This window comes from Artibeus jamaicensis, unplaced genomic scaffold, assembly GCF_021234435.1.
Source record: "Artibeus jamaicensis isolate MK-2021 breed Jamaican fruit bat unplaced genomic scaffold, CSHL_Jam_final contig_1417, whole genome shotgun sequence".
Taxonomy (NCBI): domain Eukaryota; kingdom Metazoa; phylum Chordata; class Mammalia; order Chiroptera; family Phyllostomidae; genus Artibeus; species Artibeus jamaicensis.
Genome location: NW_026521282.1, coordinates 286,965 through 299,703, shown reverse-complemented (window position 1 = coordinate 299,703; position 12,739 = coordinate 286,965). Strand labels below are relative to the sequence as shown.

The window sequence follows — 12,739 nt, the reverse complement described above, 5'->3', positions numbered from 1 at the left end:
TTGCCCTTGGGGCAGGCAGCTGATCAGGGAACATGGGAAACAGGTTGGGAGACTGTTGGACTCCGAATGAACTGGACCCCCTTATGGGAGGAAGGGGAACTCATCGCAGGGTTCCAGAGGATGTAAGGAGGTTCAAGGCCATGTCCAAGTTATCAGCAAGTGCCGGTGGCTCAACCTTCAAGATGCATTCGGAATTGCTCCCTTCTCCCCACCTCTACTGCCCCCAGCCTCATCCAGGCACCCTTGTCTCTTGCCTGGACTCCCTGACTATCCCTGTTTCTGCCCTGCCTGCTCTCAGCCTCTTCTCAGTGCGGGAGGTACTGGGGTCCTGTGAAGATATAAGGTGGATCTTATCCCATTGTCCTGCTCTGTTCAGAACCCTCCAATGGCTTCGCTGCACCCAAAGTCTTTCATATCTGACAGCTCCCTATGGTCCCCATTGTATCTTGTTCATAATACACCTACCTACCTCTCCCCACCCCCACCCCTCTTACAATAATGCAGGTGGGGAGAAAATGGAATGCAGTTTTTGAAGAGTGGCCAGGAATGATATTTGATCATCTGGGAATCAAGTGGATCCCCAGGGGGAAGAGAGCCCAGACAGGAAGAACCAGTGCAAAGGCCCTGAGGCAGCAGTGGGCCTAACGTGTCTCAGATGTGGCAGGAGGCCAACATGGTTGAGTCAGAGTGAGCGAGGTGCGGAGGACAGCGGGGGTGCGGGCGGGATCACGTAGGGCTTTGTAGGCCACTGTGGAGCCTTTGGCTGTCTCTGGGGGAGAGGGGGCTCCACAGCAGGTTTGGAGCAGGAGTTCTGTGGCCTGACCTAGATGTTAAAGCTGCAAGCAGTTTTAGCAGCTCGTCCAGGGGGCCAAGATGGTAGACTCTGGTGGTGGTTACATGACTATGTATGTATGTGTATGTGTATATATATATATATATATATATATATATATATATATTTGCCAAAGTCCTAGACCAGTAAACCTAAAATGCAGACGTTTATACTATGGGAATTATACCTCACTAAACCTGATTCCAAATGCAAACAAACAAAAAGGAGAAGTAAAAGAATAAAGAGAAAACCAGGTGATCTAGCATGAGGACTCAAGCCCAAAGGGAAGTCCCAGGATGACAGCTGTGCAGGCAGGTAGCTGGACCATCCAGCCCTGGGCCATCCTCCTGTCAAAGAGGGGGCAGGCTCATGCCTGGCTCTCAGGGCTGAGCCCAGGATTGGGTGGCACGGGCAAGGTCACTGGGCCAAATTGTCCCCAGCACACCTGGGCCCCCTTCATTAGTGCCTGGCTTTGGGCCCTGCAGGCAGGGAGGGGGTGACAGGACCATGGTTCTTTTTTTAAAAGAACCATGCAGGGAGAAGAAAGCGCGGGTCAAAGAAGGTGGTTTTAACGACCTCCGGCCAAGATGGAGGCGTAGGTAGACACGCTGTGCCTCCTCGAACAACCAAAATAAGGACAACAATTCAGAAACAAAGGAACAACCAAAACTGAAAGAAAATTAAACTGTATGGAAGTCCGACAACCAAGAAGTTGAAATAGACACATTCATCCAGACTGGTAGGCAGGGCTCAGTCGGGCGGCCAAGCAGAGAGGGGTCACAGCATGGGAAGCAGTGACACCAGGCACACAAGGCACCCCGGGCGTACAAGGCAGCACCGGGAAGACCCTGGGCACCCAGGTGGCAACTGGCAGACCCAGCGAGGTGGTGACTGAGAAGCAGGGCACTGTGTGCAAGGTGGCTGGTTGACCGGGCAGCGGTCCCACATTCGAGCACAGATAACTGGGGAGTGAGACAGATCGCGCAACCCAGGGTCCTAGTGCTGGGAAATAAAGCCTCAAAACACCGATTGAACACACTTGTGGGGGTTGAGGCGCAGGGAGAGACTCCCAGCCTCACAGGAGAGTTCATTGGAGAGACCCACAGGGTCCTAGAACGCACACAAGCCCGCCCACACGGGAATCAGCATCAGAAAGGCCCAATTGGCTTGGGGGAAGTGGTGGAAGGGACGAGGTGCAACACAGAGCAGAGCAAAGTGCCATTTTTTCCCTCTCAGATCCCGCCCCCACATACAGCATCACAACCCAGCAACAGGGTTGCCCTGCCCTGGTGAACAGCTAAGGCTCAGCCCCTCATATGTAACAGGCGTGAACAGACCAAAACATTATGGCTCAAGTGGAAAAACAGCTCAACGCCCCAGAGCCAATACTTTTAAGTGACCAAGAAATAGCCAACCTATCAGATGCACACTTCAAAACACTGGTGATCAGGATGCTCACAGAACTGGTTGATTTTGGTCCCAAATTAGATGAAAATATTAAGGCTACACTAAGTGAAATGAAGGAAAATGCACAGGGAACCAATAGTGGTGGAAAGAAAACTGGGACTCAAATCAATGGAGTGGACCAGAAGGAAGAAAGAAACAACCAAAGAGAAAAGAATGAAGAGACAAGAATTCAAAAAAATGAGGAGAGGCTTAGGAACCTTCAGGACATCTTTAAACGTTCCAACATCTGAATTATAGGGGTACCAGAGGGGAAGAGGAAGAGCAACAAGTGGAAAAGTTATCTGAACAAATAATAAAGGAGAACTTCCCCAATCTGGCAAAGGAAATAGACTTCCAGGAAATCCAGGAAGCTCAGAGAGTCCCAAAGAAGTTGGACCCAAGAAGGAACACACCAAGGCACATCAGAGTTACATTAGCCAAGATTCAAATGAAGGAGAGAATCCTAGAAGCAGCAAGAGCTAAGGGGACAGTCACCTACAAAGGAGTTCCCATCAGACTGTCAGCAGATTTCTCAAAAGAGACCTTACAGGCAAGAAGGGGCTGGAAAGAAGTATTCCAAGTCATGAAATCCAAAGACCTCCATCCAAGATTGCTCTATCCAGCAAAGCTTTCATTTAGAATGGAAAGGCAGATAAAGTGCTTCTCAGATAAGGTCAAGTTCAAGGAGTTCATCATCACCAAGCCCTTATTATATGAAATGTTAAAGGGACTTATCTAGGAAATAGAAGATAAAAAAAGATGAACAGTGAAAGGACAGCCAACTCACAGTTATTAACAACCACACCTAAAACAAAAGCAAACCAAGAGGACAGCTAGATCAGGAGCAGAGCCACAGAAATGGGGATCACATGGAGGGTTAGCAACAGGGGAGTGGGAGGAGGGGAGGGGGGGAAAAGGTACAGAGAATAAGGAGCATAGATGGCAGCCAGAAAATAGACAGGGAGAGGTCAGGAATAATATGGGAAATGTAGAAGCTAAAGAACTTGTGACACATGGACATGAACTAAAGGGGGGAATGTGGGAGGGAGGGGGTGTGCAGGGTGGAGGGGAATGAAGGGGGAAAATGGGACAACTGTAATAACATAATCAATATATTTTTTAAAAAGGTGATTTTAAAAGTCACCATTGTGAAATTACAGAAATTACCAGTAAGAAAAACTAAACTAGGTGAGTCTAAGCCATACCGCCCTGAACATGCTCAATCTTGTCTGATCTCAGAGGCTAAGCAGGGTTGGACCTGGTTAGTACTTGGATAAGAAAAACTAAACTAGGTGAATTTTTACCTCAGTGGAAAAAAGAAATTCCAAGAACTGAAAAGAACCATTTGGGGAAGAGGAGAGGAAGCAGAGTAGATGGCATAAAAGAGCTAAATTCTCATCTATTCATCAATAATTAAGAACTTAAGAATCATTTCTATAAAAAAGCTAGAGAGCCCTGGCTGGTGTGGCTCAGTGGATTGAGAGCCAGTCTGCAAACTGAAAGGTCACCGGTGCTATTCCCAGTCAGGGCACATACCTGGGTTGGGAGCCAGGTCCCCAGTTGGGTGCATGCAAAAGGCAACCAATGGATGTATCTCTTGCACGTTGATGTTTCTCTCCCTTCCTTCCTTCCCCTCTCTCTAAAAATAAATAAATAAATATAATCTTAAAGCAAAATACTAGGGACAAAGACACCCTACCTGTAGCCACTACAGCTGCTGCATGTGTCAGGGGACATTCTTCATCAGCATCATCATGACCACCTCCACCATTACCCCAGGGACAGCGTCTCTCTCGCCCCAGCTCACCATGTCAGAGCTCTCCACGCTCTACGTTGGCTGGTCCTGTTCACACATATGGAGTAACGGGGACTGGATTTACGCTGCCGCTTACTTAAAAGAACCCCCCAAAATCAGACAAAATGTATGAAATGCAGGGTGTAAGGATAACGGGTACCAAGTGAAGACAGACAGTGATCTCTGGGACACGAGAAATGAGAGGTCTGCCCTGCGTTTGCCGCAGCCGAGTGTCCAGACAGGGAGTTTCCTGGCAGAGCCCCATGCACAGCCCGAGTTCAGGAGATAGAACCAAAATTCTCAGCACCTAGAGTTAGCGAGGTAGAGGACTGCAGGGAAGAGAGTGGCAGAGGGCGAGAATGCTGCCTAACTGCAGAGGGTCCCCCTGGACTATTCCTCAGACCACCGATGGGCACAAGCGTGTGAGGACACTACCAGGAGGCTGGGGGAGAACAACCTGAAGGGATGAAAGGTAACCATGCCAGGGCTCAGGTCGGACGGGGACTAGTGGGTGTCTCCACCGGCCAGGATGGTGACCCTCACAATGTGGGAGGCACAGAGCAGGGCACTCCAAAGGGTTTTGTGTGGGTAGTGGGGGCGGGGAATGACTCCCATTCTGAAAGGGCCCACACAGCAAACCTTCAGAGCCAGACTCTAAAGGGTCCAACTCTTGCCAAGTCACTTAACAGCATCCAGAACTGACGGCAAAACCTATGTCTAGGCCTACGAAGATATGCAGCACCCAGGTGAAAATCATAATACCTAGCATCCAGTCTAAAATTACCAGGCATGCAGAGAAGCAGGAAAACACAATCTGACCATCAGCAAAGGTATCAACCAATAAAAGTCATCCACATTGAGCCCTGGCTGGTGTGGCTCAGTGGATTGTGCTCCGGATTGTGAATCCAAGGATCACTGGTTCGATTTTCAGTCAGGGCACACATCTGAGCTGGGGGCCAGGTCCCCAGTAGGGGGTGCCTGAGAGGCAACCACACATTGATGTTTCTCTCCCTCTCCCTTTCTCCCCCTATGTCTGAAAATAAATAAAGAAAACCACGAAGCTCTGATTTGATCATATCTGGGTTGTTTGCCTTTCTCATACACATGCCTGGGCACATGTCTGGATTGTGGGTGAGGACCCCAGTTTGGGGTGAGCAAGAGGCAACCAATCAATGTATCTCTCACACGTTGGATGTTTCCCTCCCCGTCTTTCTCCCTCCTTTCCCCTCTCTCTAAAAATAAATAAATAGCCCTGGCTGGTATAGCTCAGTGGATTGAGTGCCAGCCTGGGAACCAAAGGGTTGCTGGTTCAATTTCCAGTCAGGGCACATGCCTGGGTTGTGGGCCAGGTCACCATTAGGCGATGTGTGAGAGGCAACCACACATTGGTATTTCTCTCCCTTTCTCTGTCCCTGTCCCTCTCTCTAAATGTAAATAAATAAAATCTTTAAAAAGAATTTAAGTCTTTTGCTCAAAATGGTGGCATAGGCAGACATGGCTTGCCTCTTCGTACAACCACATCAAAATTACAACTAAAATATAGATCAACCATCACTCAGAACCACCAGAAATAGAGTTGAATGAAAGTCTGACAACTACAGAATTAAAGAAACCACATCCATCCAGACTGGTAGGAGGGGTGCAGATGCAGAATGGGCTGGTCCCACACCCACAAGTGGTGAATAAAAATTGGGGAGGGATATCTCAGGTGCAAGGAGTCCCAGACCACACTAGGCTCCTGGCCCAGGGTTCCAGTGCCGGGAAAGTAAGTTTCCACAACTTGTAGCTGCAAAAACCAGCAGGGATTGAGTCAGTGGAAAAAATTTATGGAGTCCCAAGCAGTTTGTCTTGAAGAGCCCACACACGGACTCACCTACTCATACTCACTCCCTCTGAGCTCCAGCACTGGGGTAGCAGCTTGAAAGGCACTGGTGGTATACAGGGAGGAACTGAAATGTCTGGCATCGAGGTGAACAGAGGCCATTGTCCCTTTTCTAAAACCTCAACACACACAGAGTTACACAGCCGGCAAGTTGGTGCCATATCTGAGACTCCATCAACCTGGCTAACAATGTTAGATCCCCTAGAGACTCTGTACCATGCAGCTTAAGGTCCCACCCAAGCTGCATTTCCATATGAGTGGCTGGTCTTGGTGCATATCATACCACTTCCTAAATCTTCTCAAACAAGCACAACTGGCCTCAGTGAGCCCCAGGCCCACCACTAGCAGCAAACAGCCTAGATTCAAAACTTGGCTCCACCTGGGAATCTCCAAGCCCAGCACAAGTAACCTGCCTTTGTAGCTCAGGCAGGGTATCCCTGGGCAACACACAGGTGGGGACTGATCTAGGCCTGTACCACCTGGGCAACCCAAGAGCCAGTGCACCCACTGGACAGCTACAGTCCACATCGGAGCACCACCACCCTGCCCCTGTACAGCTGATCCTTCAGGGAGAGCAGAAGTTGGTGGTCAGTGGTCACAGCCAATCCTTTCAGTTGACTGGCCTGGGTAAGTCCCTCCCATTGATCTGCCAACAGCAACCAAGGCTCAACTGCAAGAGGAGGGGGTACTCAGCCCACACGATGGATGCACCTTGAGAACCCAGCTTGGGTGATAGGGGAGGCTGTGCCACTGGACTCTACAGGACACCTACTACATTAGGCCATGCTACCAAGACGCAGAATCAAAGCAGCTCTACCTAATACATAGAAACAAACACAGGGAGGCTGCCAAAATGAGGAGACAAAGAAACAGGGCCCAAATGAAAGAACAGATCAAAACTCCAGAAAAAGAGCTAAATGCAGATAAGCAATCTAACAGATACAAAGTTCAGAACACTGGTTATAAGGATGCCCAAGGAACTTAGTGAGGACCTCAGCAACATGAAAAAGATCCAGTCAGAAATGAAAGACACACTAATTGAAATAAAGAACAATTTACAGGGGAACAACAGTAGAGTGGGTGAAGCCAAGAATCAAATCAATTATGTGGGACATAAAAAAGAAAAAAAATAACCAATCAGAACAAGTGAAAATAATCCAAAAAATATGAGGATAGTATAAGCACTCTCTCAGACATCTTGAAGAGGTCCAATATTCACATCATAAGGATGGCAGAAGAAGAAGAGAAAGAGCCAGAAATTGGAACTCTATTTGAAAAAATAATGAAAGAAAACTTCCCTAATTTGGTGAAGTAAATAGACATGCAAATCGAGGAAGCACAGAGAGTCCCAAACAAGATGGATGCAAAGAGGCCTACTCCAAGACACATCATAATTAAAATGCCAAAGGTTAAAGATAAAGAGAGAATCTTAAAAGCAGCAAGAGAAAAGGAGTTAGTTACCTACAAGGCAGTTCTAAAAAGATTGTCAGCTGATTTCTCAAAAAAAAAAAAAAAAAACAACTTTGCAGGCAAGAAAGGATTGGCAAGAAATATTCAAAGTCATGAAAAGCAAGGATTTACAGTCAAGATTGGTCTACCCAGCAAAGCTGTCATTTAGAATTGAAAGGCAGATAAAGAGCTTCCCAGACAAGAAGAAACTAAAGGAGTTCATCATCACCAAGCCCTTATTATATGAAATGTTAAAGGAACTTATGAAGAAAAAGGAGATCACAACTACGAACAATAAAATGGCAAAAATACATACCAGTCAACAACTGAACCTAAAAAACAAACTAAGCAAATAAGAACAGAGACAGAATCATGGATACAAAGAGTGTTTTGATGGTGGCCAGATGGGAGGGGGATATGGGGGAATGAGTGAAGAGTTGAAGAGGTTAAGAAATACAAATAGGCCCTGGCTGGTGTGGCTTAGTGGGCTGAGCACCAGCGTCAGAACCGAAAGGTTGCTGGTTCAATTTCTGGTCAGTGCACATGCCTGGGTTGTGGTCCAGGTCCCCAGCTGGGGGCATGCAAGAGGCAACAAATCAATGTGTCTTTCCCTTTCTTTCTCCCTCTTTCTCTGGAAATAAGTAAGCAAATAAAATGTTTTTTTTTTTCTAATAACGAAGTACAACTATGTAGTTACAGAATCGCATGGGGATGTAAAATAAAGGATAGAAAATGGAGTAGCCAAAGAACTTATACACTTGACCCATGGACATGAACGATGGTGGGGGGACTGCCTGAGGGAATAGAAGTAGTGGGTGGACAGGTGCAAAGGGGAAAAATTGGGAAAACTGTAATTGTATAATCAATAAAATATCATTGAAAAATTTTAAATCAAATTAAAAAAGGAATATTGGTTAAAATTTAATGGCTCACGAAATACAGACATACCAGTTAAAAAATTTAAGTGTGTTTATTGATTTTAGAGAGAGAGGCAGAGAGAAAGACACATCTATGGGAGAAACACCAATTGGAGACTTCTGGCCAAGATGGAGATGTAGGTAGATACACTTCACTTCCTCACACAAAGAAGGACAACAACCAATTTAAAAACAAAGAAGAGCCCTGGCTGGTGTAGCTCAGTGGATTGAGCACGGGCCTGCGAACCAGACAATCGCAGTTCGATTCCCAGTCAGGGCACATGCCAGGGTTGCAGGCAGGTTCCCTGCAGGCCAGTTCCCAGCAGGGGACGCACGAAAGGCAACCATACATTGATGTTTCTCTCCCTCTCTCCTTCCCTTCCCCTCTAAAGAGAAATAAATAAAATCTAAAAAAAAACAAAACAAAAAAAAAAAACAAAGAAGAACCAGAACTGCCAGATAATAAAAGTCGACAACCAAGGAGTTAAAGAAACATTCATCCAGACTGGTAGGAGGGATGGAGACAAGTGGCCAGTGTGGAGAGGATGTGAGGCAAGGCAGCAGATGGCCAGCCAGGTGGGTGAGGTGGGGGCTGGAAGACTGAACGATCCCACATTTGCATGTGGATAAATCGAAAGGAACACCTGGGGACCGAGACAGACCACACAACCCAGGGTTCCAGTGTGGAGAAATGAAGCCTCAATACCTCTGGCTATAAAAATCTGTGGGGGTTGTGGTGGCAGGAGAAACTCCTAGTCTCACAGGAGAGCCCATTGGAGGGACCCATGGGATCCTAGAATTTACACAAACCCACCCACCCATGAATCAGCACCGGAAAGGCACCATTTGCTTGCTGGTAGTGGAGGAAGTGACTGAAAGAGGGGTAAGAGCCAAGCAAGTGGCACTGTTCCCTCTCTGAGCCCTCCCTACAGACAGCACCACAACGCAGGGAAGTGGGTTGCCTGGCAGTGGCAAATACCTAAGGCTCTACCCTTTACTACATAACAGGCAGGCTGAGAAAAAAAAATATGGCCCAAATGAAAGAACAGATCAAAATCATGGGGAAAAATCCCTGAGCTAGTGGCTCACGGGATTGAGCACTAGCCGGCAAACTAAAAGGTCACACTGAGTTGATTCCTGGCTGGGGCACATGCCTAGGTTGGTTCCCAGGTTCCCATTCAGGGGCTTGTGGGAGGCAACCCATTGATATATCTCTTACAAATTGGTGTTTCTCTCCCACTCTTTCTCCCTCCCTTCCCTTCTCTCTAAAAGTAAACAAAGATTTTAAAATAAAAACAGAAAAAGAATGAAGCAACGAGGAGATAGGTAACCTATCAAAAACAATGGTAATAAAAATGCTCACAGATACGACTGAGTACAGAAGCACAAAACAAAGGAAGAAGTAAAGGCTGTGCAAAGTAAAATAAAGAAAAATGTAAAGGGAAGAAAACCAGGATTCAAATCAATGATTTGGAACAGGAGGAAGAAATAAGAATTCAAAACAATGAGGAGAGGCTTAGGAACTTCCAAGAAAACTTTAAACATTCCAACATCTGAATTATAGTGGTGCCAGAAGGAGAAGAAGAAGAGCAAAAAATTGAAAACTTATTTGAAAAAGTAATGAAGGAGAAATTCCCCAATCTGGGTAAGGAAATAGACTTCCAGGAAGTCCACGAAGCTCAGAGAGTCCCAAAGAAGTTAGACCCCAAAAACGAACACACCAAGACAAGAGGCTGGAGAGAAGTATTCAAAGTCATGAAAGGCAAGGACCTACATCCAAGATGTCTCTATCCAGCAAAGCTATCATTTAGAATGGGAGGGCAGATAAAGTGCTTCGCAGATAAAAGTCAAGTTCAAGGAGTTCATCATCACCAAGCCCTTATTATATGAAATGTTAAAGGGGCTTATCTAAGAAAAAGAAGATCAAAACTATGAACATTAAAATGATAAACTCGTAACTATCAACAACTGAACCTAAGAAATAAAAACAAAAGCAAACTAAGCAAATAACTAAAGCAGGACAGAATCATAGAAATGGAGATCACATGGAGGGTTATCAGAGGGGAAGAGGAGTGGGGACAATGGGGGAAAAGGTACAGGGAATAAGAAGCATAAATGGTAGGTACAAAATAGACAGGGGGAAGATTAAGAATGATATGGGAAATGGAGAAGTCAAAGAACTTATATGTACGACCTACGGACATGAACTAAGGGGGGAATAATGCTAAGGGGAAGGGGGTGTAGGGCGCAGGGGGATAAAGAGGAGAAAAAAGGGACAACTGTAATAGCATAATCACTAAAATGTACTAAAAGAAAACAGTATCAGTTGGTTGCCTTCCATATGCACCCTAACTGGGGATCAAACCTGCAACCTAGGTATGTTCCCTGAATGGGATTCAAACCTGCAACTTTTTGGTGTATAGGATGACAGTCCAACCAACTGTGCCACACCAGCCAGGGCTTCTTGGACTCTATCACACAATGGTTCACACAAAAATTTATATGCAAGAATTCCATTGAATTATTACCTGTAACAGGAGAAAAATGCAAATAATTTAAATGGTCAATAATTACATTATTATGTATCTGTTATGCCTGCATTCAATAATGCTTTTGAAGAAGTTTTAGAAAGAGGAAAGGTTTGTGTTAGATGAAAAATATTAGTAAAAAATACTAACCTTGCAAAATATTATACATTATGTTATTGTTATACATTGACTATGGAAATACAGCTATAAAACTGAAGAATGATTCCAAAATGTTCACAGTAGTTAATACTGAGATACAAAACCCACCTTCCACTTCCAGACCTCCTCTCCCAGCCCAAGACAAAGCCAAGCCTGTTAAGAGGTGCTGCAGTTGAAAAGAAACTCATGTGAAATAGTAGCTCAGTTTTATTTGCTGCAGCGACAAACACTGAAGCACTAAACCAAACGAGTGGACCGCAAGTGCCCCAGGGCCAATGCATGCAAAATATTAGGGCCCCATGGGAAAGTGGTGCCTAGTGCAGGAATCCCTGCTGTGGGAAGGGTCCACTGCCTAGGACCGGATGCAAGGTTGGGCCTCAGCCCCCCTTTCCTAGCCCGGGTTTAGCGGGAAAGAGGGGGCCCAAAGCGCTGCATGGTTCGCATCACCAGGGAAAGCTGGTCAAGAAAGTTGATGATGGAGATTCGGAGGAGGTGAGCATCTTCAGCTCTCCAGCAGCTAAAAGTGAGGGGGCAGAAAAGAAAATCAAATTAGAGGTAGTAATCCCTCTCTTCCTTGCTCTGCCCCTGGGCATTAGACTGAACCCTTTGCTGTCTCCACTACAACATCCCCTTAGATCTAATTCTAGTCCCTCCCCTAGATCTAATTCTTGAGTGTATTCTCTCCAATAAAGCGCCCCTCGGTGGAGTCTGGCCCTGCCACCTGCTGCCCCCTCTCTATAGCTTACATTGCTAGGACGCTGCCGCTCACTGTGAGCTCCTTCCGAATTGCCTCTCGATGGGGTTCCGCATCGGGGGCCAGGGATCCGCGGGCAATGTCTGCCTCCAAGGGGGACGGAAAAGGCACACTGAGGGCGCTGGTGGAGATTCGGTTAAGGCACCATCCACACCGACTTTGGTCTCAGGTCCCCTCTCAGGCCACCTTGATTAGTCTCACACACCTCTCCAAGGACTACTTCCATCAACCCCCTCCAGAGCACCCCTAGCCCTAATTCCCACTAGCCACCTCGTTATCCCCGCCCCCCCCCGCCCGCTCTCATTTCCTCTTCCCCTCCAGACTGCCCCTGGACCATACACACCCAAGTTGCGCCTGGTTCCCTCCGCTCCCCTTTCGGCCCCAACATTTCCGTCCGGCACCCAAAGCAACCCTCCAGAAGGCAGCCCCCAGCGTATTCCTCGCTGTCCCCTCGGGTAGGTTACAAAGTATGTGGTCGATTTTCCAGCCTTCTGACCGTGACTGCTGCTTCTCCGCCCCACCCTGAGGCACTCTGTGTTCGCGCATCACAAGGAGCTCCGCCGGCTACAGCGGCCGCCGCGCCTGCACCCCGCGGGGTGGCGTAGCCATCCTGGCTATCCAGGCCTTGGGCTCCAGTAGTGCCTGCGTCTGCTGCCTGCATGGCCGCCGTGCTCCGCCTTCGACCCCGCCCCCGAGGCGCGAATTTAACCATCTGCGCTCTCCGCCCCGTCGCGCTGACTACCCTATAGGCCTGCGCAGCAGGGCCCTGCCTAGTGAGCAGTGTGGTCAGTTCCTACCAAACCGACAGTGCTCTGTGCTCTCAGAAAGTCCTTTGGCCATGAAAAAACTGAGACTCCCTGAAGAAGCCCCTTCTTTCTGGGCATGACTCTACCCCAGGGCGCCTGCCCGAACAGGTCCCTAGTGAGGCTTCCAAGGAGACGCAACAGTGACAAGGCTATGGGAAACCAGTTGTGTGG

At 47.4% G+C, this 12,739-nt stretch overlaps 1 protein-coding gene across 2 annotated transcripts; it reads right to left on the bottom strand.

Moving 5' to 3' along the window:
- Window positions 1–11,200: 11,200 nt before the first annotated feature.
- Window positions 11,201–12,736, bottom strand: LAGE3 (L antigen family member 3). 2 transcript variants are annotated; one of them, XM_037150619.2, is made up of 3 exons: window positions 12,259–12,736; window positions 11,755–11,849; window positions 11,201–11,525 (listed from the first exon to the last, which is right to left on the bottom strand). In XM_037150619.2, the coding sequence occupies exons 1-3, from the start codon at window positions 12,472–12,474 to the stop codon at window positions 11,411–11,413; spliced, it is 426 nt and encodes a 141-aa protein (XP_037006514.2). In that variant the 5' UTR covers window positions 12,475–12,736; the 3' UTR covers window positions 11,201–11,410. The 2 variants fall into 2 exon arrangements, with proteins under 2 accessions (XP_037006514.2, XP_037006505.2); XM_037150610.2 differs by having other exon boundaries at window positions 11,755–11,883; window positions 12,227–12,731.
- Window positions 12,737–12,739: the final 3 nt, after the last annotated feature.

Coding starts and splice junctions, on each gene's coding strand:
- LAGE3 (XM_037150610.2), bottom strand. CDS start 12,474: ATGGTTAAATTCGCGCCTCGGGGGCGGGGTCGAAGGCGGAGCACGGCG. Junction 11,884..12,226: donor GAAAATCGACCACATACTTT/GTAACCTACCCG, acceptor AATCTCCACCAG/CGCCCTCAGTGTGCCTTTTC. Junction 11,526..11,754: donor AGCGGCAGCGTCCTAGCAAT/GTAAGCTATAGA, acceptor CCTCACTTTTAG/CTGCTGGAGAGCTGAAGATG.